Source organism: Bos indicus, chromosome 9 (genome assembly GCF_029378745.1).
Source record: "Bos indicus isolate NIAB-ARS_2022 breed Sahiwal x Tharparkar chromosome 9, NIAB-ARS_B.indTharparkar_mat_pri_1.0, whole genome shotgun sequence".
NCBI lineage: Eukaryota > Metazoa > Chordata > Mammalia > Artiodactyla > Bovidae > Bos > Bos indicus.
In genome coordinates this window covers 10,196,615-10,221,096 of record NC_091768.1, presented here as the reverse complement: position 1 = coordinate 10,221,096, position 24,482 = coordinate 10,196,615, and the positions used below count along the sequence as shown (strand labels likewise).

Below are 24,482 nucleotides of genomic sequence, written 5' to 3'. Positions count from 1 at the left end.
AATTTTAAAAACACCCACAAAAAATTAAGATAAAATCAGACTGACAACGTTTGTGGTTTCTCCAGGTGATGATTTGGGGTTTTACAGCAGTCCAGTTTTCCTCTGAAAACCTGTTGTCTTTGGGTTAAATTCCAGTAAGATTTAAAAATAAATGCCTCTTCTCTGCTTCTTGTTAGGTCTTTCTTCCCTCTTTGTGAAGGGCTGCAGGGGAGAAACAAAAATTGAGTATACTTATTGTAATTTGTATTCTGGTAAAATATATATTCCATGAAATTTACCACTTTAACCATTTTTAAGTGTGCAGTTCAGGGGCATTTAAGTGTATCCACTCTGCTGTGCAACCATCTCCCTCTCCATCTCCAGAACTTTGTCTTCATCCAAGCTGAAACTCAGTACCCTTTAAACAGTGGCTTCCCGTCTGTTCCCTCCTCCAGTCCTTCATAACCTATAATCTACTTTCTGTCTCTATGAGTTACACTATTTCAGGTGCCTAGTGTAAGGGAGAATCATACACTATTTGTTCTTTTCTATCTCACTTCCTTCACTTAGTATCTCCAGAGTTGATTTACGTTGTATCAAAACTCCATTCTTCTTTAAGATTGAAAACTCTTCCACTATATGTATAGACTGTGTTTTGTTTATGCATTCCACCGCCAATGGATCCTGGGTTGTTTCGTCCTTTGGGCTGCTGTGAATGCTGCTTTGAACGTTGGTATGCAAATGTATGCTTGAGTGTCTGCTTTCAGTTCTTTGCTGCGTACATATACAGAAGTGGAATTGCTGGGTCACATGGTATTTCTGTGTTCAAAATTCTGAGAAGCTGCCAGACTGTTTTTCCAGCTATTGTTGTTTATTTTTTATAATAACCATCTAAGGGCTGTGAGGCAGTATCTCTGTGGTTTTGGTTTGCATTTCCAACTGGAGAAGGCAATGGCAACCCGCTACAGTGTTCTTGCCTGGAAAATCCCAGGGTTGGGGGAGCCTGGTGAGCTGCCGTCTATGGGGTCGCACAGAGTCGGACACGACTGAAGCGACTTAGCAGCAGCAGCAGTAATTAGTGATGCTGACCATCTTTTCTTATGCTTATACTATTTGTACACCTTTTTTGAAGAACTGTCTGTTCATGTCCTTTGCCCATTTTTCAGTTAGGTTGTTTGGTTTGGTTTTGTTTGTTTTTGTTGAGTTTTAGAAGTTCTTTATATATTCTGGATAGTAGTCTATATCAGATATGTGATTTGCAAATATGTTGTCCCATTTTGACGGGTGCTTTTTTATTTTTAATCAATTTATTTTAATTGGAGGCTAATTACTTTACAGTATTGTAGTGGGTTTGCCATACATTGACATGAATCAGCCATGGGTGTACATGTGTCCCCCCATCCTGAAGCCCCCTCCCACCTCCCTCCCCATCCCATCCCTCAGGGTCATCCCAGTGCACCAGCCCTGAGCATGAAGCGTGCTTTTTTAAATTTCATTGATAGTGCCCTGTGATGCCCCAAAGTTTTAAATTTTGATGGAGTTCAGTTTATCTATTTTTTCTTTTGTTGCCTGTGTTTTTGGTGTCCTGTCCAAGAGATTGTTGCCAAATTCAATGTCATGAGGTTTTCCCTAACAGTTGCATAATTTTAGCTGTTTTGTTTAGGTGATTAATGTTGATTTTGTTGTTGTTCAGTTGCCCAGTCATGTCCCAACTCTTTGAGACTCCATGGACTGCAGCATGCCTGCCCAATCTGTCCCTCACCATTTCCTGAAATTTGTCCAAGTTCATGTCCATTGCATCGTTGATGCCATCCAGCCATCTCATCCTCTGATGCCCTCTTCTCCTTCTGCCCTCAGTCTTTCCCAGCATCAAGGACTTTTCAGTGAGTCAGCTGTTTGTATCAGATGACCAAAATACTGGAGTTCCAACTTCAGCATCAGTCCTTCCAATGAGTATTCAGGATTGATTTCCCTCAAGATTGACTCGTTTGATCTCCTTGCTATCCTAGGGACTCTCAGGAGTCTTCAGCTCCACAGTTCAAAGGCATCAATTCTTCAGTGCTCAGCCTTCTTTATGGTCCAGCTCTCACATCCATACGTGACTACTGGGAAGACCATAGCCTTGACTATATGGACCTTTGTTAGCAGAGTAATGTCTCTGCTTTTCAACATGCTGTCTAGGCGTGTCATAGCTTTCCTGCCAAGAAACAAACGTCCTTAATTTTTGTACACAGTATTACATATTATCTTTTGCATGTGGATATCTAGCTTTCCCCAGCACCATTGCTGAAAGGACTGTCGTTTCCTCGTTGATGGTCCTGACACCCTTGTATAAGGTCATTTGACCATATATACGTGGCCATTTATTTCTAGGCTCTTTGTTCTACTCAGCTAGTCAGTATGTTTGTCTTTTGCCAGTTCTATTCTGTTTCAGTTATTGTTGATTTCTAGCAAGTGTTAAAATCAGGAAGTGTGGGTCCTTCAACTTTCTTTTTCAAGGTTTTTTTGGACTGTTTGGGTTCCCTTAAGATTCCATGTGAATTTTAGGATGGATCTTTCTATTTCTGCAAAAACCATTGGAGTTTTGATAGGGATGGTGTTGAATTTGCATATTGCCTTGGGTAGTATTGGTATCTTGACAATATTGTCTTTGAACCCATGAACACAGAATATCATTTCATTTTTTTATGCCTTCTCTAATTTCTTTCAGCAGGGTTTTATGGTTTTCAGTGTATAAATATTTTGCTTCCTTGGTTAGGTTTATTCTTAATAATTTTTTTCTTTTTGATGTTACCTGTTAGGGGTTTTAATAAGTTAGTTTGGGTTTCTGTCCCATCTCTGAAAAATATTATCATATGCTACTAGTAGAGCTAAAAAATCCAGGACTGAGAGACACTTTAGGTGCACAGAGCAGCGTAAGTAGATCTTAAAAATATGGTACAGCAGAGAGAAAATGATGGTACAGCAAAGAGAAAATGATGGAAAAAATCTATTCCATAACGCCATTCATGTATGTTTAAAAACAGCACACAAAGTATTACACATTTCATGAGGATACACACAGATAAAATAATTCAAGGTCTTCTGAGTTGTGTTCCATGGAAGAGTGGTTTCTGGTGAGGCCTGTCTGGTACGTGGGTGCTCAGTCTCTAAGTGGTGTCCAACTCTCTGTGACTCCATGGATTGTAGCCTGCCAGCCTCCTCTGTCCATGGGATTTTCCAGGCAAGAATACTGGACTGGGCTGCCAGTCCAGTATTGGACTGGTTGCTTCTCCAGGTCTGTCTAGATGTGATTTTAAATGCCTTGATTCTTGTTCATGTTCACATCCAAGGCTGACCTCAAACATCATCAGAGATGAAACTTGTCCTGAAACACAGAAGGAAGGGCATCCCTTATTCCAGGCCTGGACTTGTGAAATTTACTTGGTACAGTTTTTCCTAGAAACTAAATGTCTTTTGCTTCTTAAACATGTAAGCAAAGGATTTCTTTGTTGATGGGTCCCAGTGTCCAGGCTAAGGCTGGCGACTCTGTCCCTGAGCAGTATGGTGATAGCTACACCCTACGCTCCTCACCTACGTACTCACCTACGCTCCAGAGTCATAGCCCTATAAGATGCCACTAAAATGTTACCATATCTATTTAAATGGGTGGAAAGAAGCACAGAGAGCCGTACCTATGGCCTGAGGCCACACAGCTAACTCGTGCTGAAACAGATTTGAATGAGGAGGGGAGGCTTCACGGATCCACTTTTTCACTCTGCTTTTTCTCTTTCGCCTATCTCTAGTTCAGTTTTTTGTTGCTTTGGTTTCATTTTGCTCTCTTATTTCCTTCCTTCGGTTTTGATTTTTTCTTCTTTTAAAAAAATGTACTGAAATGAAAGCTTAGATCTTTAATTTTTCTATCTCCTTTTCTAATGTCTGCGTAAAGTTACACCCGTCACTCTAAGCACTGCATCCCACAAATTTTGCTGCTGTGCTTTCATATTGTTCATTTCAAATATTTTCTAGTTTCCACTGATTTATTTTTTCATATAGTTTCTATACTTTTACAAATAATTCAAAGCATGTTACTTAATTTCTGAATACTTAGGTTTGTTATAATCTTTGGTTCTGATTTCTAGTTCAATTCTTTGTGGTCTGAAAGCGTAGTCTAGTTTCACTCAACTGGAATGTATCGAGATTTGCTTTGTATTCAAGCTACAGCTGTTTTCATGCTTGTTCCACGTGTGCCTTAAAAGAATGTTTACTCTGATGTTGCTGGGCATAGAGTTTATACACATCAGTTTGTCAAGCGCTGTTTAAATTCTCTGTATCCCTACTGATAGTTAATGTTCTTGTTAACATTTCTGATTTTCATGGTGAATTTTTCTTTCTCCTTTTACATTTATTTTTCTTTCATCTATTTTGAAGCTATGTTATTTGGTGCCCACAACTTCAGATTTATTTTTTTCTTGATGAACTGACCCTTTCATCATTATGAACTGTCCCTCATTATTGCTGGTAATTTCTTTGTCTTGAAAGCTATTTTATCTGATACGAGTATAGCCACAATAGCTATCATATGCAGACTGTTTGCATGATATTCCTTTTTCCATCCTTCAATTTCATCCTGAATCTCTTCTTATGTTTGAAGTGTATCAGTTGTAAATAGCATAATGTTGCTTCTTGTTTCTTTATCCATTTGCTTTTCCAATACTCTTCTCTCAAGTTAAAGACTTAACAGTCAGTAAATAAAACCCTATTTAAATAACCCTTGCTGTGAATCTTGTGTGAGTAAACAGCCTGTGTATTTTGTTGTGTTTTAGACTTTCTGAATTAGGTTACCTTTCAAGACTCACCTATATTTTTACTTTCCACCAAAGTAAAGATTGGTCATGATAACTTTGTAAAATAACCTTTTACTGAGGCTACAAAGAGTCTACTTACTATTCTAGGGAATGTCTTATCATAATCTTCCTTTTTAATATTTTATGGGGGACTTCTCTGGTGGTCCAGTGGCCAAGAGTGGACCAGTTCCAGTCTTGTTCCCAGTTCAGGGGGCTTCCAGTTCAGGGGGCTCGGGTTCAATCCCTGGTCAGGGAACTAGCTCCTACATGCTGCAACTGAGTTCACATGCTTCAGCTAGAAACCCCACATAGCCAAATAAATAAAGTAAATATTTTCTGGGAGTCCTTAATTGCTTCTGTAAGATTAGAGACTTCCCTCCGTGTTTCTCTTTTATTTATTTGTCACATATTCTGAATATGCTTTCTACCAAGAGAATCAGCTATTTTTTTCTTTTCCTTAGATTCCAGGTACAGAGGTGGAGCTGATCTTACTTCTCAGGTCTGACCTGCTATCAGCATCTTCCTACGTGTCTCCCTGCTCTGTGTGTATTTCCTTTTGTCCTTATCTTCAGGCATCTCTTCTAGGATACGCGCTGTGGGTTGTTTCCTCCGTATGTGTCTTTATATATAGTGCTTTGTGTGCAGTATTTTAAATGGCATTATGGAATATATTTTTTTCTATTTTTCTGTGTTGTAACACAGAAAAAGATGTATTTTTAATTGCTATTCAGTTCAGTTCAGTATGCATCTCTAATCCACTGCTTCTAACTGTGAAGCTTTTTTAAAAATGGAAATTCTCATAAATACTCTTTATTTGGGAAATTACAATTTGTCATGAGGTACTTTGCTGTATTGATCATCATAGCACTCTAGTGCCTTATTAATTGGTGAAAAAAATTATAATCCCAAACCTGCTGCTAAGAGACCATTTTGTCAAAGACTTTGCCAAAAGCATGGTAAAGTTCCCACTTTCTGGTGAATTATGTCTGAGTGAATATGAATCTTGCACAGTGATGACCAGTACCTCCAGCTTCTGGGACTAACTCCCCAGGGAGGATGTCCCCTGGCCCTCCCCGACTCAAAGTCACGTATGGTGGATTTCCCCAGTTGTTTGTAAGGACCAGAGAAGGAACTGACTTACACAGCCAACGTGTAAGTCCATATCAGGAAGTCCAGATGGAGGGCAGGGTTCAGGCTGACTTAGAGATTCAGTGGTGTCATCAGGGGCCCAGGGCCCCATCTCTCTGCATGCTCAGAATGTCAGCTTTGTGTTCCAGCTCTTTTCCTACCAGTTATGACATGGCTGCTGCAGTTCCAGCCATCACATCCAGACATGGCTCTGTGCTGAATTCCCTAGGAGTGGGAAAACCTTGCCCACAAGCAGCCCAGCCCCCAGTGCCCTTCTGCTGATGACTGGAACTGCCAACATTCAGAGTAATCACTGATAAGTTAGGATTTATTCTTGCTCTTGGAAGAGGGTCGCCCTCTCCTCAGTCATGTTTGGCAAGGGGGTGGAGAAGACCAGTCCCTGCTGACTGTAAGTGGCTGCAAGCTCAGCCAGTAAGGAAGAGGAGAGAGTAGGCATTGAGCAGGCAGCCAGCAGTGTCTGCCGCAGCCTCTGCTGTCTTTCACATCATTTCTGACCCTTGGTAAAGGTTGTGATTTTCTTCATTTGGTTCCTGCTCTTTGCTCAGTGAGTTTACGCCTAGCATTAGTTACTTGATCTTGCTACAGCAATGTTATTTTCCATGGTATTTGCTGGTATATAGGGAAGCTATTAGTTATTAGTCACCTCTGTTCAATTGTCTTGTATCTGTGTATCTCTGTAAGTTTCCATGTTCCCTTTCTGGAATAACATTAGATGTTAATTAAATCCTGGGAAAGAAACCCAGAGGATGTTGAATAGAAAAGGGACAGGATTGAACAGTAAGAAGACAGACAGGATTTTATTATATTCCATTTCTGTGAAAAGAAAGTTTACATCTCATTGTCTAGGGGGAAAGGAGGATTGTGTGTCTATCTTAGAACTCACTTTAAGACACTGCTATATGTGACAGGGGAGCTCTTTAATGTCCCAGAATATTAAACCTGATGCTGAAACTGCTGCTGCTGCTGCTAAGTCGCTTCATTCGTGTCCGACTCTGTGCTACCCTATGGACAGCAGCCCTCCAGGCTCCTCTGTCCACAGGATTCTCCAGGCAAGAATACTGGAGTGAGTTGCCATTAACAACATCTTTTAAGAATATCTGAGTGTTTGGGGGACCTCTTTTCCCAATTTTTCTCTCTGAGAAAAATGGGAGATGGGTAGTTGGTTTTTATATAGAAAAATTAAGAAACAATGAAAGAATTTTAATTTCCTCACATACTCATAGTACTGAGGAAACCAGAATAGAGGTCTTTAGGGTCAGTGCTCGTTCAGGAAAATAGGTTGAGCCCAGCCAAGGGCACAGCCGTAGGGAACTTTGCGTCTCCCATGCAGTGACTGATGGAAGGGATTTAAAAATCCAGTATATGGCCCCCAGAATCCCCACCCTGCACACACACACACACACACACACACATGCATGCGCATGCATGCACGCACACAGCACCATAAGATGTATTCTGAGACTGTATTCATTTCTTTAATGCTTTCAGTTTGCAGTATTAGTTTATAACTTTTTCCTGAGTGTGGGTTAGCTTCTTTGTATCAAAGTCTGTCTGTTACAGGCAAAGGCTGGTGGACTACTGAGCGTAGCCATCAGGTGTGGGTTGGCGCTCCAGGTGCCCGAACTAAGTGAGCTGTGCAGTTGGACAAACACTTCCTTTATAGACTGGGCATACAGTGCAGAGGTGAGTGAGGTGTTGTCTGCCATTAAAGACCTCAGGACTCTTGAAATGCAAGCAAAAAGAGCAGATTTCAAAGGGGGAAACCACTTAGTACATTGAAATACATTAGCATGCTGATTTGTGAAAGTTTTCTGTAAACCTAACAATATATTTGATTTTTTTCATTTTTCAGTTACTATTGCCTTTAAAAAACTTTTATTACAATTTTTAAAGTGCATTTACAAAACTAAATGTACTCCATTTACAGTTATTAAAAATAGCTGTATTCTCCATGCTGTACATACGTTCTGTAGCCAGTCTTAGACCCTCCCACCCCCTCACCTCTATCCTGCCCCCCACGTCCCCCGCCCCACTGGGAACCACTAGCTCGTTCTCTGTATCTGTGGGTCTGCTTCTTTTTCTGTTAGTTTGTTGTATTTCTTAGATTCTACATTTAAGTGGTGTCATAGAGTATTTGTCTTCCTCAGTCTGACTTATTTCACTTAAGAGAGTATCCTCCAAGCCCATCCATGTTGCTGCAAATGGCAAGTTTCCACTCTTTTTTCTGGTTGAGTAGTATTCCATTGTGTTTATGTACCACATCTTTATCCAGTCATCTGTTGATGGGCACTTAGGTTGCTTCCACATCTTATACATTTGATTTTATATACACTTTTCCTTTTTGATATCCAAATAAGGATTAGCAGGGTTGTTAGCAATGAATTATATTTATGTTTTCAGTAAGCATTCAATTTTACTGAAGTATATAGGTCTATACAAGGAGTACTGGAATAGACGAGGTTTATTTTGAGTTTTTAGAAGGAACATCTCTTAACCTTGCTGGCAGGAGAGGGGACGGCTCAGGTTGTGGGGGGCACGCACCTCCAGAGGAGGGCCCTGTTCTCTTGCCCGGTGTTGTCACAGTAGCATTCTACCCTGAGGCTGGATTTCTTTTCTGCACCAGTGCGTCTGTTCCGGGAAGCCCGGCATGCATGTGTGCTAAGTAGCTTCAGTTGAGTCTGACTCTTTGTGACCCTGTAGACTGCAGCCCAACAGGCTCTTCTGTCCATGGGATTCTCCAGGCAAAAATAGTGGAGTGGGTTGCCATTTCCTTCCCCAGGGGATCTTCCACACCCAGGGATTGAACCCTTACATAAAAGACGTAAGGGTACTCTCTTACATCTACCTGTGTTGGCAGGCAGGTTCTTTTTTTTTTTTTAATTTTATTTAATTTTTAAACTTTACATAATTGTATTAGTTTTGCCAAATATCAACATGAATCCACCACAGGTACACATGTGTTCCCCATCCTGAACCCTCCTCCCTCCTCCCTCCCCATACCATCCCTCTGGGTCGTCCCAGTGCACTAGCCCCAAGCATCCAGTATCGTGCATCGAACCTGGACTGGCATCTCGTTTCATACATGATATTTTACATGTTTCAATGGGCAGGCAGGTTCTTTACCACTAGCACCACCTGTGAAGACTTCTAGAAGCCCCAAGGAAAACGGAAATTTAAATAGTCCTAGATTTGGCTATGATAAGTCCACACAGACAAAAAAAAAATTTCCCTGTGACTGGTTGGTCTCGCTGACACTCATCTGTTTCCTCATAAGTACATTCAGGCTAAACCTTTTTAGCAAGGATACCACAGATACAACATTCCCTCCTCTCCTGTGTCCTCTCACGTGGCACCAGCAGTCAGGTCATCTTATGGATGCTGAGGCCAAACTGGACCACTTGGTCAAGGGGGTGACTGCCAAGTCTCTCTGTGGTAGAGGCACATTTTTCTTTTATAATTTGTAAGTACCCCATAGATGGACACTCTGAAGCAGTGCGAGTATCTTCTTTCCGGAAAACTTTGACCCAAGAGTTTGAGCATCCAGTGACGATTCTTGCTTGAATTATTATTGCCACGCTTTGGGGGCACCCAGTGGAGCTTTTCTCTTTGTGTCCTTCGGCACTTCTTCGCTGGTATCCTTCTTAAAGGACGGCTTGTCTCTAACCAGCCCCCCGCCCAGTGTGTTTTAATCTGCCAGTGTCATTCATTCTGATGCTCGAATTGTTTACAGCTTGGCCAGCAGCCTGTCTTTATCATCTGTCATTGAGCAGTTCCTTTGCCTCTTTGATGCAAAACATCCTAAAGTCACACTTTGTCCCCGTGTGGGACCTGGAATCAGCCGCTTCTCCAAGGAGCCCTAGTCCCCTTTAGTGTAGAATGGTATTTACAAACCAAGATCTTGGTGTCAGGTGTGTTTATTGCTGCTGGGGTGTTAATAGTTCTACGACTTTTAATCATGAGTTCGTATTAAAACCTCCAAATGGATTTTGTTTTTAAAACCCCAGCTTCATTGAGGTGTAATTTACCGACAATAAAATGCATTCATTTTAAGAGTAAAGTTTGGCGCATTTTAACCCCCTTCCACAGGCTGCTGCACACCACCGGACATACCTGTTTGCAGGCAGCTGTGTGTGGTGGCCTAATCTGCTTTCGGACTCTACAGATGAGTCCGCCGATTCTAAAGCTTCATAGACGAGGAAGGATACAGTATGCAGCCTTCGTCTGCTCTCTTTCGCTCACCATTGTATTTTCGTGATTCATTCATGTTGTTATGAATATCAGTGGCTCATTGCCTTTCATTGCCGAGTAGTAATGCTGTATCCATTGTATGGATACATCACGATCTGTTTTTCTGTTTAAAAGCTGTATTGGGGCCGTTTACAGCTTATGGCTGCTATGAGTAAAACTGCTGTGGATATTAATGTACAAGTTTCGTGTGGACAGGTGCTTTCATTTCCCTTGGGTTGCTGCTAAGTCACTTCAGTTGTATCTGACTCTGTGCGACCCCATAGACGGCAGCCCACCAGGCTCCCCCGTCCCTGGGATTCTCCAGGCAAGAACACTGGAGTGGGTTGCCATTTCCTCCTCCAATGCATGAAAATGAAGTCGCTCAGTCTTGTCTGACCCTCAGCGACCCCATGGACTGCAGCCCACCAGGCTCCTCCGTCCATGGGATTTTCCAGGCAAGAGTACTGGAGTAAATACATAGAAATAGAATGAGTGGATCAAGATATTTGTTAACTTGGTAAGAAACTGCCAAAGGGTTTCCCAAACCATTTTTACACTCCTGTACTGAAACTCCAATACTTTGGCCACCTCATGCGAAGAGTTGACTCATTGGAAAAGACTCTGATGCTGGGAGGGATTGGGGGCAGGAGGAGAAGGGGACGACAGAGGATGAGATGGCTGGATGGCATCACAGACTCGATGGACGTGAGTCTCAGTGAACTCCGGGAGTTGGTGATGGACAGGGAGGCCTGGCGTGCTGCGATTCATGGGGTCACAAAGAGTCGGACACGACTGAGTGACTGATCTGATCTGAGGGACTGTTTCCCCACATTTGCACTGATACTTGGTGTTGGCAGTCCTTTAATTTTTGCCATCTAGTGAGGTGCCATAGTATGTTACTGCAGCTTTTATTTCTATAATGACTGACGGTATATGCTAACTGATTATTCATGTTTCTCGAATGAAATGTCTGTTCAAATCTTTGGCCAGTTTTTAAACCGTCTGTAGTGGCTATGCTTTAGGCTTTTTTATTGAGCTATGAGAATTCTGTGTGTTCTCAACACAAGTCTCTGTCACATACATGTATTGGGATATTTTCTCCCAGTTGGTGACTTACTTTAAAATTTGGTAAACAATATCTTTCAGAGAGTTAAAATTTTTAATTTTTATTAAATCCAATTTGTGAATTGTTTAGGGTTCATATTTGTAAGACCTTTCTGAGGAATCTTTGCCTATGTATATAAGAGTTTGCATCTGGTAATCCCAAATTCCCAATCCATCCTTCCCCCACCTCTCCATAAAGAGTTTCTTTTTTAAAAAATTAGTATTATTGAAGTATAGTTGATTTGCAATGTTGTATTAATTTCTGCTGTACAGCAAAGGGATTCAGTTATGCATATATATATATATATATACACACACACACACATATATATTATTTTCCATTATGGCTTATCACAGGATATGGAATACAGTTCCCTGTGCTAGGCAGTAGGATCTTGTTGTGTAAACACTAATTTGTATCTGCTAATCCCAAACTCCAAATCTATCCTTACCCCACCCCTCCACAAAAGGTTTCTTTTCTATTTTCTCTACAAGTTCTATAGCTTAAGTTTTCATGCTTATGTCCATGATTCCATTGAGTTAATCCTTATGAATATTGTGAGATACAGGGGTGGAGATGGTTCCCTCCCTTCCCTCACCGTGAAGGTCCTTTTGTTCCAGCACAGTGTGTTAAAGACTATCCCTTTCCCCACTGAGTCATCTTGGCATCTTAGGGAAAACAAGTCAGCCAGGCATATGTGGGAAGAGCTATTTCTGAATTCTGTCATCTCTTCCATTTACCTCCATGTCTGTCTTTACACTGACACCACGGTGTCTTCATATGTGATAAGCAGAGCTCAGCCAGCTCCTCCCAGGACTCACAGTTAAGTGCCCTCAAGCAAGTGACATAATTAAGTGTAGCTGGCTGTGTGTTGAGCAGTACTCTTTTTTTTTTTTTTTTGTATTAAAACTAAAGGACTAAAACTTCAGCCTGATTTATATTCATTTACTAATTTTTGTAATTACATCCCTTACCTATTATTTCTCATAGTTGTTATTGTTTCTAATGGGGTCTTTTATATATATATGAAAGCCTTCCTAAGTGGTCAATGCAAAGAAATAGAGGAAAACAATAGAATGGGAAACTATAGAGATCTCTTCAAGAAAATTAGAGATACCAAGGGAACATTTCATGCAAAGATGGGTACAATAAAGGAAAGAAATGGTATGGACCTAACAGAAACACAAGAGATTAAGAAGAAGTGGCAAGAATACACAGAAGAACTATACAAAAAAGATCTTCATGACCCAGATAACCATGATGGTGTGATCACTCACCTAGAGCCAGACATCCTGGAATGCGAAGTCAAGTGAATCTTATGAAGCATCATAATGAACAAAGCTAGTGGAGGTGATGGAATTGCATTTGAGCTATTTCAAATCGTAAAAGATGATGCTGTGAAAGTGCTGCACTCAATATGCCAGCAAATTTGGAAAACTCAGCAGTGGCCACAGGACTAGCAAAGGTCAGTTTTCATTCCAATCCCAAAGAAAGACAATGCCAGAGAATGATCAAACTACCGCACAATTGCCCTTATCTCACATACTAGCAAAGAACTGCTCAAAATTCTCCAAGTGAGGTTTCAACAGTACATGATCTGAGAATTTCCAGATGTTCAAGCTGGATTTAGAAAAGGCAGAGGAACCAGAGATCAAATTGCCAACATCTGTTGGATCATAGAAAAAGCAAGGGAATTCCAGAAAAACATTTACTTGTGCTTTATTGACTTCACCAAAGCCTTTGACTGTGTGGATCACAACAAACTCTGGAAAATTCTCAAAGAGATGGGAATACCAGAACATCTCATCTGCCTCCTGAGAAATCTGTATGCAAGTCAAGATGCAACAGTTAGAGCTGGACATGGAGCAACGGACTGGTTCCAAATTGGGAAAGGAGTACATCAAGGCTGTATATTGTTACCCTGCTTATTTAATTTCTATGCAGAGTACATCATGGGAAATGCTCAGCTGGATGAAGCACAAGCTGGAAACAAGATTGCTGGGAGAAATATCAATAATCTCAGATATGCAGATGACATCACCCTTATAGCAGAAAGTGAAGAAGAACTGAAGAGCCTCTTGATGAAAGTGAAAGAGAGGAATGAAAAAGTTGGCTTAAAACTCAACATTCAAAAAATGAAAATCATGGCATCAGGTCCATCATTTCATGGGAAGTAGATGGGGAAAAAATGGTAACAGTGACTGACTTTATTTTCTGGGCTCCAAAATCACTGCAGATGATGACTGCAGCCATGAAATTAAAAGACACTTGCTCCTGGGAAGAAAAGATATGACTAACCTAGATAGCATGTTAAAAAGCAGAGACATTACTTTGCCAACAAAGGTCCATCTAGTCAAAGCTGTGGTTTTTCCAGTAGTCACGTGTGGATGTGAGAGTTGGACCATTAAGAAAGCTGAACGCTGAACAATTGATGCTTTTGAACTGTGATGTTGGAGAAGACTCTTGCGAGTCCCTTGGACTGCAAGGAGATCAAACCAGTCAATCCTAAAGGAAATCAGTCCTGAATATTCATTAGAAGGACTGATGCTGCAGGTGAAACTCTAATACTTTGGCCACCTGATGTGAAGAACTAACTCTTTGGAAAAGACCCTGATGCTGGGAAAGACTGATGGCGGGAGGAGAAGGGGACGACAGAGGATGAGATGGTTGGATGGCATCACCGACTCAATGGACATGAGTTTGAGTAAGCTCCGGGGGTTGGTGATGGACAGGGAAACCTGGTGTGCTGCAGTCCATGGGGTGGCAGAGTCAGACACAACTGAGCGACTGAACTAACTGACTGATAACACTGTTTTTCATATTAAATATATAGGAACAGCCCTCTTTCTTATCTGTGCAACAGTGTTGCCTCCCTGTGTACAGTAAATCCCCTACATACAAACCTTCCGATTGTGAATTTCAATGATGTGAACCTGCATTTGCGTGTTCAATCACACAAGTAAGTTCTTGTGTCTGGTGTACATTGTCATGTGTGTGCATCCTCTACAAGCAGATGTACTTGTAGAGTACTAATAGAAGTACTAATAGTACTAGAAGTACTCTAGTACTCCTAGAGTGCTACTGTAGTCTAGGTAGTACTGTACAGGAAAGCACACAAAAGCAAACCACTTGTAGAGGATGCACACACATGACAAAGTAGATGTACTTGTAGAGTACTAGTAGAAGTACTACAAGTAGTACTTATACTACTAGAAGTACTCTAGTACTTCTAGAGTACTACTGTACTCTAGATAGTACTGTACAGGAAACCACACAAAAGCACAACCACTTGTACAGGATGCACATACATGACAACGTACACCAGAACCATGAACTTAGTTGTGTGATGGGACATGAAAATGCAGGTTCACATCATTGAAATTGTACAGTGTCTTTATTTCAAGCCCAGGATGTCACCTATGAAGAGAAGAAAAGGAGCTACTACCCAGATGTACCAGGCCATTTTTTCAAGAGGGTAGATAGAATTGAATCGAGTAAGGAACCTGTGCCATCGGTGTCAGGTGTGAGTGAAACCGCAGCTTGCCCTCCGTCTCCGATCGCTGACGACCCTTCAGCTCTACCATCTCCCACCTCCTCTCTCTCCCCCAGTCAGTCGCTCTTCTTACCTGTCCACTTGATGCCAGCCCCTGCAGGCCCTATACTTCTCAACGTACTGTACTGTAAAGGTGTTTTATTTTTTGTATCTGTTTGTGTAAAAAGTATTATATGTCTCCTAGAGTACAGTATTATATACACGATTATTAGTTGAATACCACAGCTAACTTTGTTGGACTCAGGAATTCATCTCACATGCTAGTGAAGTAATGCTCAAAATTCTCCAAGCCAGGCTTCAGCAATACGTGAACCGTGAACTTCCAGATGTTCAAGCTGGTTTTCGAAAAGGCAGAGGAACCAGAGATCAAATTGCCAACATCCGCTGGATCATCGAAAAAGCAAGAGAGTTCCAGAAAAACATCTATTTCTGCTTTATTGACTATGCCAAAGCCTTTGACTGTGTGGATCACAACAATCTGGAAAATTCTGAAAGAGATGGGAATGCCAGACCACCTGACCTGCCTCTTGAGAAGCCTATATGCAGGTCAGGAAGCAACAGTCAGAAATGGACATGGAACAACAGACTGGTTCCAAATAGGAAAAGGAGTACATCAAGGCTGTATATTGTCACCCTGCTTATTTAACTTATATGCAGAGTACATCATGAGAAACGCTGGGCTGGAGGAAGCACAAGCTGGAATCAAGATTGCCGGGAGAAATATCAATAACCTCAGATACGCAGATGACACCACCCTTATGGCACAAAGTGAAGAGGAACTAAAGAGCCTCTTGATGAAAGTGAAAGAGGAGAGTGAAAAAGTTGGCTTAAAGCTCAACATTCAGAAAACAAAGATCATGGCATCTGGTCCCATCATTTCATGGGAAATAGATGGGGAAACAGTTGAAACAATGTCAGACTTTATTTTGGGGGGCTCCAAAATCACTGCAGATGGTGATTGCAGCCATGAAATTAAAAGACGCTTATTCCTTGGAAGGAAAGTTATGACCAACCTAGACAGCATATTCAAAAGCAGAGACATTACTTTGCCAATAAAGGTCCGTCTAGTCAAGGCTATGTTTTTTCCAATGGTCATGTATGGATGTGAGAGTTGGACTGTGAAGAAAGCTGAGCACTGAAGAATTGATGCTTTTGAACTATGGTGTTGGAGAAGACTCTTGAGAGTCCCTTGGACTGCAAGGAGATCCAATCAGTCCATTCTGAAGGAGATCAGCCCTGGGATTTCTTTGGAGGGAATGATGCTGAAGCTGAAACTCCAGCACTTTGGCCACCTCATGTGAAGAGTTGACTCATTGGAAAAGACTCTGATGCTGGGAGGGATTGGGGGCAGGAGGAGAAGGGGACGACAGAGGATGAGATAGTTGGATGGTATCACCGACACGATGGACGTGGGTTTGGGTGGACTCTGGGAGTTGGTGATGGACAGGGAGGCCTGGCGTGCTGCGGTTCATGGGGTCGCAAAGAGTCGGACACGACTGAGCGACTGAACTGAACTGAACTGAACTGAGGAACAAATTGGACTTACGAACATGCTCTCAGAGTGGAACTCACTCTTATGTAGGGATTTACTGTACTTGTGGCTCATCTGGTCTGTTTTCCAGGTGCCCACTTTGCAGGGAGGACTGTCCCCCGTGAGTACAGACATGTAGGTTCAGCTTTGGGGGCTGTGGTAGGGGGTGGAGGGGGACCGGGGGGAGCAGGGAGGGCTAGCCTGGTGCTGCTGCAATCTAGCTGCTGTAACTATAAAGGACTCCAGCCCAGTGCATCAGATCGTCAAGGAGCCCAGACAGCTTGGGGCTTTACTACGTCTCCATTTAAAATGCAAAACCGCTGTACAGGCCAGTCCAGACTCTCCTCTCAGGCTATGTATGGCCAAATGCTCCGCTGTGATCTCTGGTCTACACGGTAACTGAGGGCAGAAAAAGTGAGTGAGAACTTGACTCTAGGCTGGAGAATAAGTCTACATCATACCCTACGCATCAGGGCCGGATAGAGAAGGAGTAGTCACTCCAGGTGCTCTGGAAAGAAAATTTTAAAACAGACTTCATATTTAACACAGTTTTGGAATTACAGAAGAACTGAGAAGATGTGAGAGAGTTCCCCCATATTACACACCCAGTTTCCCCTGTTGCTAATGTTATATATCAGTATGTTACCTGTGTTACATGTGTTGTAATGAATGGATCAAATTCGCTACAGTCTATTCTTTATTAAGATATCCTTAGTATCTACCAGGTATCCTTTTTCTGTTCCAGGAGCCTTTTCTGGGCACCACATTACATTCAGTCATGTCTCTGTAGGTTCCTCTTTGGCTGTGATAGTTTCGCTGATTTTCCTTGGTTTTGATGACCTTGACAGTTTGGAGGAGTGTAACTGAAAGTGTTAGTCTCTCAGTCCTGTCTAACTCTGTGCAACCACATGGACTGTAGCCCGCCAGGCTCCTCTGTCCATGCAGTTCTCCAGGCAGGAATACTGGAGTGGGTAGCCATTCATTTCTCCAGGAGTTCTTCCCGACCCAAGAATTGGACCTGGGTCTCCTGCAGTGCAGGCAGATTCTTTACCACCTCAGCCACCAGGGAAGCCGTGTTTTTAATGACTTTGACGCTTTGGGGGAGTACTGGTCAGGTATATTGTAGCATGCCACTCCACTGAAGTTTTTCTGAGGTTTTCCTCATGATTAGAATACGGTTATGGATTTGGGGGAAGAAAAGTGTCATTTCCATAATATCAGGTTAAGGGTACATGCTATCTACACTTTTGTATAGCTCGTTATTTTGCATTGTTTCTTCTCTAGTCACTGGGAGCTCTTTCAGCTGGCTGTGTTCTTCAGACAGACCCTCACAGATGTGGGTTCGTGTGGGATCTTTGCCTTTTAAACCCTTCCTTACTTTCTGGCACTGCAGGATGATTTAGGCTCATCTTTTGTATTTCCCATCTCTGTGCTGGAATTGGCCATTTCTCCAAGGAGCCCTGGTTTATCTTATTAGAAAGATCCACAGAAGTTAGAAAAGCCCATGGAGAGACAATGCTATTTGCAGCATATCAAGGGCACATGACTTAAAACTGTGGACGGTATCCTTGAGGTTTCTCCACTGTGAAGTTTCTTCCACACTGATCTCTCTAAAAGGAAGTTACTATGCAGCCCACACCAAAGAAGCTGGGAGTCAGCTCTACCTCCTTGGCTGGGAGGAGGGCCACCTACATTCAGAATTTGCAATTCTTCTGCGTGGGAATTTGGTATATTCCCCATGTGCTGATGTATTCAACCATTTGTTTATATACTTCGGTTATATTTGTGTTTAGTGTTTATTTTGTAGTTTGTAATCTAATTTTGTTGATCAAATTGTTCCACCTTTGGCCATTTGGTAGACTCCTGTGGGCCTTTTTATATGCCCCCATCAATGTGTACTTTTTGTTTGTTTTTGTCTTTTTTAATGTTCCCTTGCTTTCTGGCTCTGAAGATGCCCAGGATCATCATGGATATTTCTGCCCCAGCCCTGGAGTCAGCTGCTTCTCCAAGTAGCTCTGGTTCCCTTTATTAGAGCATGGTGTTAGGGACCATGATCTGGAGCCAGGTGGGCTCGGTGCTGCTGGGGAGGTCACTGCTTCCAGGCCCCTCAGCTGACAGAGCAAGGAACTGCGTGTGTACTAACCAGAGTGCACACGTGTCTATCTATTGCTGTTGTTTAGTCTCTAAGCTGGGTCTGACTCCTTTGCAATTCCATGGACAGTAGCCCACCAGGCTCCTCTGTCCATAGGATTTCCCAGCCAAGAGTATTGGAGTGGCTTGCCGTTTCCTTCTCCAGATCTTTCAGACCCATGGATCCTGCTTGGCAGGTGGACTCTTCACCACTGAGCCACCTGGGAAGCCCTATCTATAACCGTCTCTATAGTAAGCTATAACCATCTATAACCCTCTCTATATGAAGCTAAACATGAGTGCATACTGACATCTCCAGCTCTCATCCACAGCCACCTGGGTCATGCTGGTCTTCTCTTTTCCCATCTGTAAGTTCTCACTCCAGCAGTGGGAAACCTGGCTCCCAGCAGCCACTGTCCAAAATGATCTATTTTATTAAGGAAGGCAGGGGAACATTCCTGTCCGCGGCCTGAAGCACTTGAGTTGCCTTCTTCCTGCAAAGTCTTAGGCTTCGTGTCCATGGTGGCCAGTCTTCTCGTGCTGTGGGCTTAGCTCAGGTCGATGTCCCAGAGGAAGCCTCAGTGGGTCCCAGACCAGATCAGAGTCTCGGAAATGAACCTCACAGCACCATCTGCTCCCCTTAGAGCCATTATCAGCATCAGATTTAAGTAACTTGTTTTGCAGTTGATTGTGTTACTGATTTTTCTTTCCCGGAACATTGGCTTCATAGGCACGGACCTCATCTACCTCACTCAGGGACTGGCACTGGACGCATATGAGGTATGTGACTGATATTTAGTGGAAAGATACAGGAGGTGTGAAGAGATGTGACGTGTGGTCTTCTAGACTTTCTACCCAGTGACACAAGAGAAGGGTTGAATATATAACATTAGGGGCATTTCTGCTTCTAGAATTCTTAGCTCCTTTAAGTAATTAGCTTGTGCCCCTCAGAAGTTCGTGCTCTGTAAATGGTTGTGTATGGAAATAAAAATTTTCTGGAAAAAAAGAGAAAAGATCCTGGGCAATATCCAGTTATGTGAAGGACACGGTGTGGAGTGAATAGAGCTGAACCAAGGAACTGTTAGTTGAAAGAAATGGATGGTGAATCAGATGCAACAAAGAAAACAGACATGATGCTAATTTTCAGACTTGTTCCAAAGAAAATTTATGGATGTGTTGGATCATATAAACATAGCTTCTCTGTTGGAAAATACCGGGTGTTTATGCTCAATATTGGAAAGGACCCTGGGCTCCAGGTGCACACTTGCTGTGTCTTCATCATATTTGCAGCTCTCTTTCCTGTCTGTCTTTAGTTCTAAATGTGGATTCTGCTACACTGAGGGTGATTTTTTTATTGTGGATTTGGGGTGGCTTTTTTGCCACTGAAATTATTAGTTTAAAAAGAAGGATATGGGATGCAAAATTCTTTATTGTAATTCTACTCCTTGAGGTTGCCTATAGCATTTCATGTTTCGTAAGATCAAGGATTTTGCTCATTTCCCTTTGGAAAAAAATAAATACAACTTTCACTTACCAGTAGGTCTTAAAGGAAGCTACAGACACTTGTTTAACTTTCAGTTTCACTCTAAGGGCATTCTGATGATAATGGATGTGTGATCTGAAGTGTTCCAGTCCTGCAGCTGGCCGCTAGCTGTCTCCCAGACAGGGACCAAAGCCTTGTAGCTTAAAGCTGCAGGAACAAAGTTGGCTTAAAGAAACAGGGGCTGGTTGCTGGTAAGAGTCACCAGACGTGGAGTCAGGGCAGTTCCTTGCCTCCCTGCTCTCCTGGAGGAGATGCAGACAAACCAGCACCCCCTGCCCTGGGGAGTTTGAAGGCATTTAGACTGGAGGAGTGTGGAGATGTACCTAACACATCTTGTGGTCCTCCAGCCATTGGGTCTGCTCGTGATTTGGGCTGGTTGCTTGGGAGTCCTGTCCATTTCACTGGGAGTCACAGCGGGAGGAGTAAGTGATAGAGTGTGGCTCTGGTGTTGAATAAAGAGGACAAAAATGCCTTTGGGGGCCAGACCTGGTCTTAACGTTGTGAATCTTATTAATATGCAAAGTGCTTCCTCACTCTCTTAACATCTAGCGCTTTACTCCTCGATTTCAAACTGGAGCTCACACCAGGCACCTGGAATTGTGCTGTGACATAGCTGCTGCTTTGTGCTAAGAAAGTGGGAAAGCTTTTAAATATTGGAAATTATTTTAGTTATAGGAAAATTTTACTTATAATAGAAACAGTCATCATTACATCCCCCTCCCCTCAGAAAAGAACGTAGCTGCCAAGGACTCCTTAAGGAGCAGTGGTGGAATGAAAAGGGTGCAGAACAAAGATGGGTCCCTGGGGTGACCTGCAGATGCTCTGTAAATAGCTCTGCTATTTTCCTGTAAAATGCCTGGCACACTCTGTAATGCAATGGTCCTGTACTGCCAGGCTGTGTGATGCAGGATTCCACACTGAATCTCAGAGGCATACATACATGGCCAAAGCATCTGGATCTTTCTGAAGCTGTAGACTACAGGCATCCCTAGATACCCATGGGAGATTGGCTCCAGGACCCACTGCGGGTACCAAAATCTGAGGATGCTCAAGTGCCAACCTGGACCCGCCGTATCCACAGGTTCAGCATCTGTGGGCTCCACCAACTGTGGATATGATGTGCTGCCTGTATTTAAATGACTGACATTTTAAAATTTAGCATGCTTGGAAATATAATCCTACCACATCACCTGTGTTCAATAGTCATTGCTTCTCCTTTAGCACCCAATCCTCTGAAAAAATAAAACATGAACAGATGTTTGATCTGAGCTACTCTCGGGAATTTGGAGCATGCAAACAAACCCTGCATGTTCTAGCATGAAACTGGCACAGAAGTGTGAAGAGTCACTTCTGTGTTTCATCTTGTTACCCAGAACCCTAGGCCATTCTGGAATCTGTGGGCAAAATCCTTCACGTTTTTCATGGCCCTGTTTAAAGTGAAAAGCCAGGCATTGAACCCATCTGGCCGTGTTTCCTAGCCCCTGTAGGAGTGTTCCCAGTTACGTGTGTTCTACTCTTTAAGGAAATTTCTCTTTTCCTGTTTCCTGTCTCCTTCCATTCTTTTCCTGTCTGTCTGCCTCTTTGCCCGTGAGGTACCTCTTCATAGCACAGCTCATCCTGATCTCTTGCTACACATGACTCACATATCAGGTATCACGTGGTGCTTACATCCTTATCAAGAATGTTTCGGCCTTTGCTGTATGCAGGCACAGCCTATGTGTTGTCAGGAGGACACCCACCCAAGTCTGAGATGGGGTCTGCTTACCAGCTTTCCACATTTCAACATTTAGTGCTCCAGGAAAAAGAAGTTTAGGAGCTGAAAAATCACAGGCATTTTAAGGAAATATCAAAAAAAGGACACAGCACTATTTTCGTGCCTTGTTAGACACAAGGCCATTTTGTCACTGTAAGAAAAACGTATTAGATTTAATTTGGTTTTTCAGTATGCTTGGCATGTTTGAGATATCAAATGAAAAAATGGAAATGTCTCCGTTTTCTGCAGTGTGCAAGGAGATGGGTCTGAAGGTGGAGTGAATTGAGAAGAGGACTGTATTTTTGTGAACTTTGCGTCTTTCCCCTTAAAGAAATCTAGGAGATAACTTCTGGTTGAGGGCTGTCTTTGACCAGAGCCCCACCAAGCACAAGAGCGGGTACCTGGAGAGGACCAGAGATTCCAGCCACTGGCATGGGGCATTTGGCCAACTGCCTTTGAAAGGCAGTGAATTTAGGGTACATTTTTCTTTCTGTCAGTCCGGAGGGTGCCTGGTGTCTGTTCTGGATCTGGATCCCATTATGAGTGTTCCCAGACAAGACCTCTCTGTGTCTGTCACAATGCAAAATCAGAGCCAGCCAAGCCCTGTGACTTCTCTGAGCGGAACTCCTGCTGTTACTGGATGTGCGGTTCCCTGGGGGTCAGCCAGCCTCCTCACTTCTGGAGGTACGGAGTATTGTTGCAGATTCAGCTTCGAGACAAGTAGACAATATCTGATGGCCACAACTTAGCTTCCAAGGAGGTGAGCGATGTTCAGACACGGACCCATTTTATCTCTCAGCCCTGAGCCCCTGACTGAGCCCACGATGGCACAGGACAGTGGTCCCCAGCAGGGAATCAGGGAGCCGTCTACCAGCAGGAGGGCTCTGTTCAGAAACCTGCGCCTTTTGAACATCTCCACTCCCCTTTCCCCCTGTTTCTTCTGTGGCTCACATTCCTTTCCTCCTCTCAGGGTCTTTTCCCTAAGGAACCCTCAACCACATCTCTTTCCGCTTTTGTAGATGAGAACGACACGCAAGGTCTCAGTCTGGCCGGTGGGCCTCGTCGGTGGGCGGCGCTACGAACGTCCGCTGGTGGAGAATGGCAAAGTCGTGGGATGGTACACTGGCTGGAGAGCAGACAGGCCTTTCGCCATCGACATGGCAGGTGAGGCGTGTGGATGGCGGGGTTTGCTCCTGCAGGACTGTCCCCGCTGTCTCTCCAGTGTATAACTGCACCAGAGGAAGCCCGCTTTGAAAGACTGCTTCGGTTCAACTCTAGACTGTATTACGTTCAGCCGATGAACTATTTAACTAAACCCTCAAAGCAGGCTTTGCGGGTAATTCAAGGAGAAATCAATTTTGGGAGTGATTGGAAAACGCTCATTCCATTTTGTCGCCTGTCCATACAGCCATCAGCCATCCCTTTTCCAGGGGGGTGGGTTGGCGGGAGGAGAGCTGGTGGGGGCCAGACATGGCCCAGGCTTCACAGGCTCTGCAGCCTGTACCTCTCTGTGCTTTGTCTACAAGTCCAGCTGGTTATAATATATCACATGTGTACTGGTTATCATATAATCACATGTGTTATAATATATCCCATGTATAATATATATAATATATCCCATGTGTAACATATCCCGTGTACTGGTAAATGGAACAGGCATATGGTATAGGCAAACCAATCATTTTAATGATTATTGATACATTTAGGGCTTATTGATACATTTAGTAACTAAAATATAAAATTGGATGACTGGTTGTTCAAACATGGATTAACATTAAATATAACTGTCTTCTGAAGTTTTTGAAATGAAACTGTCTTTGACGTTGGTTGAAGACCAACCAACTAAATTGAATAAAACCTACAGTAGACCACAAATTCTAAAATGCTGCTTCATCACAAAGTGACTCATTTTCTAGGGGTTATATAAAATGATGCCTATGATTACTCTAGAAGGATGCAGTTTGAAACATAAGACTTAGAGGCAAAAAAAAAAAAAAAAAATCACTGACATCTATAACCTAGAAGATGAAGGCAGAGTTGCTTCAAAATTGATCTCATCCATCTTCAGGTCTGAAACAGAACTCTGTCTGTCAGCCTGGGCTTGGTCAATCTTTTGTGTGTTATTTCCCAGCTGTAGTCAGAATCACTACGTTCGGAATTGTGATGGGATGAAGGCTGTGTTCTGACTGGCTTCATCACTTTAATTCTGACAGTACTATAAATTTGAGGGAGTGAGACCATGAAGGGGACTAGGGATAAAGCTGCTGAGGAAAGCCTTGTGGATGGCTGTTCCACTGCCCTGAATCACGGGAAAAGACAAGCTAGGGCATCCTAACTCCACGTTTCCTGAGTGCACACATTTGGGGACCATGTGTCATGGTCTGTGACCCTTCCCTGATCCTCCTCTCCCAGACCCTTTCCCTGCATCCTGACCTCTCCATTGCTCTTCCAATCCAAGCCTTACTCCTCATCCCCCAGCTCTTACAGCCCCAGAGCTGAGCTGGCATCTCAACCAAAGCATCTTCCTGAAGGCAGACAGAGAGGCAGGTCAGCCATATTTGGAAAGTCTCAAGGATTCTCAAAAGAGTTATCTCCTCAATCCAGTCTGAGTTTGTGGCTCTGAAAGTATGACTGACTATAACTTATAACATGTCTTTTGAGAATCCAGGTTGTTTTTTTTTCTTCT

At 42.9% G+C, this 24,482-nt stretch overlaps 1 protein-coding gene across 1 annotated transcript in view; it reads left to right on the top strand.

The window, feature by feature from the left end:
- B3GAT2 (beta-1,3-glucuronyltransferase 2) overlaps window positions 1–24,482 on the top strand; it is a 93,867-nt gene that overhangs the window by 13,403 nt on the left and 55,982 nt on the right. Inside the window, exon 2 of the mRNA XM_019967025.2 lies at window positions 22,816–22,960. Within this exon, the coding sequence (XP_019822584.2) occupies window positions 22,816–22,960 (145 nt within the window). The remainder of the gene's footprint in view (window positions 1–22,815; window positions 22,961–24,482) is intronic.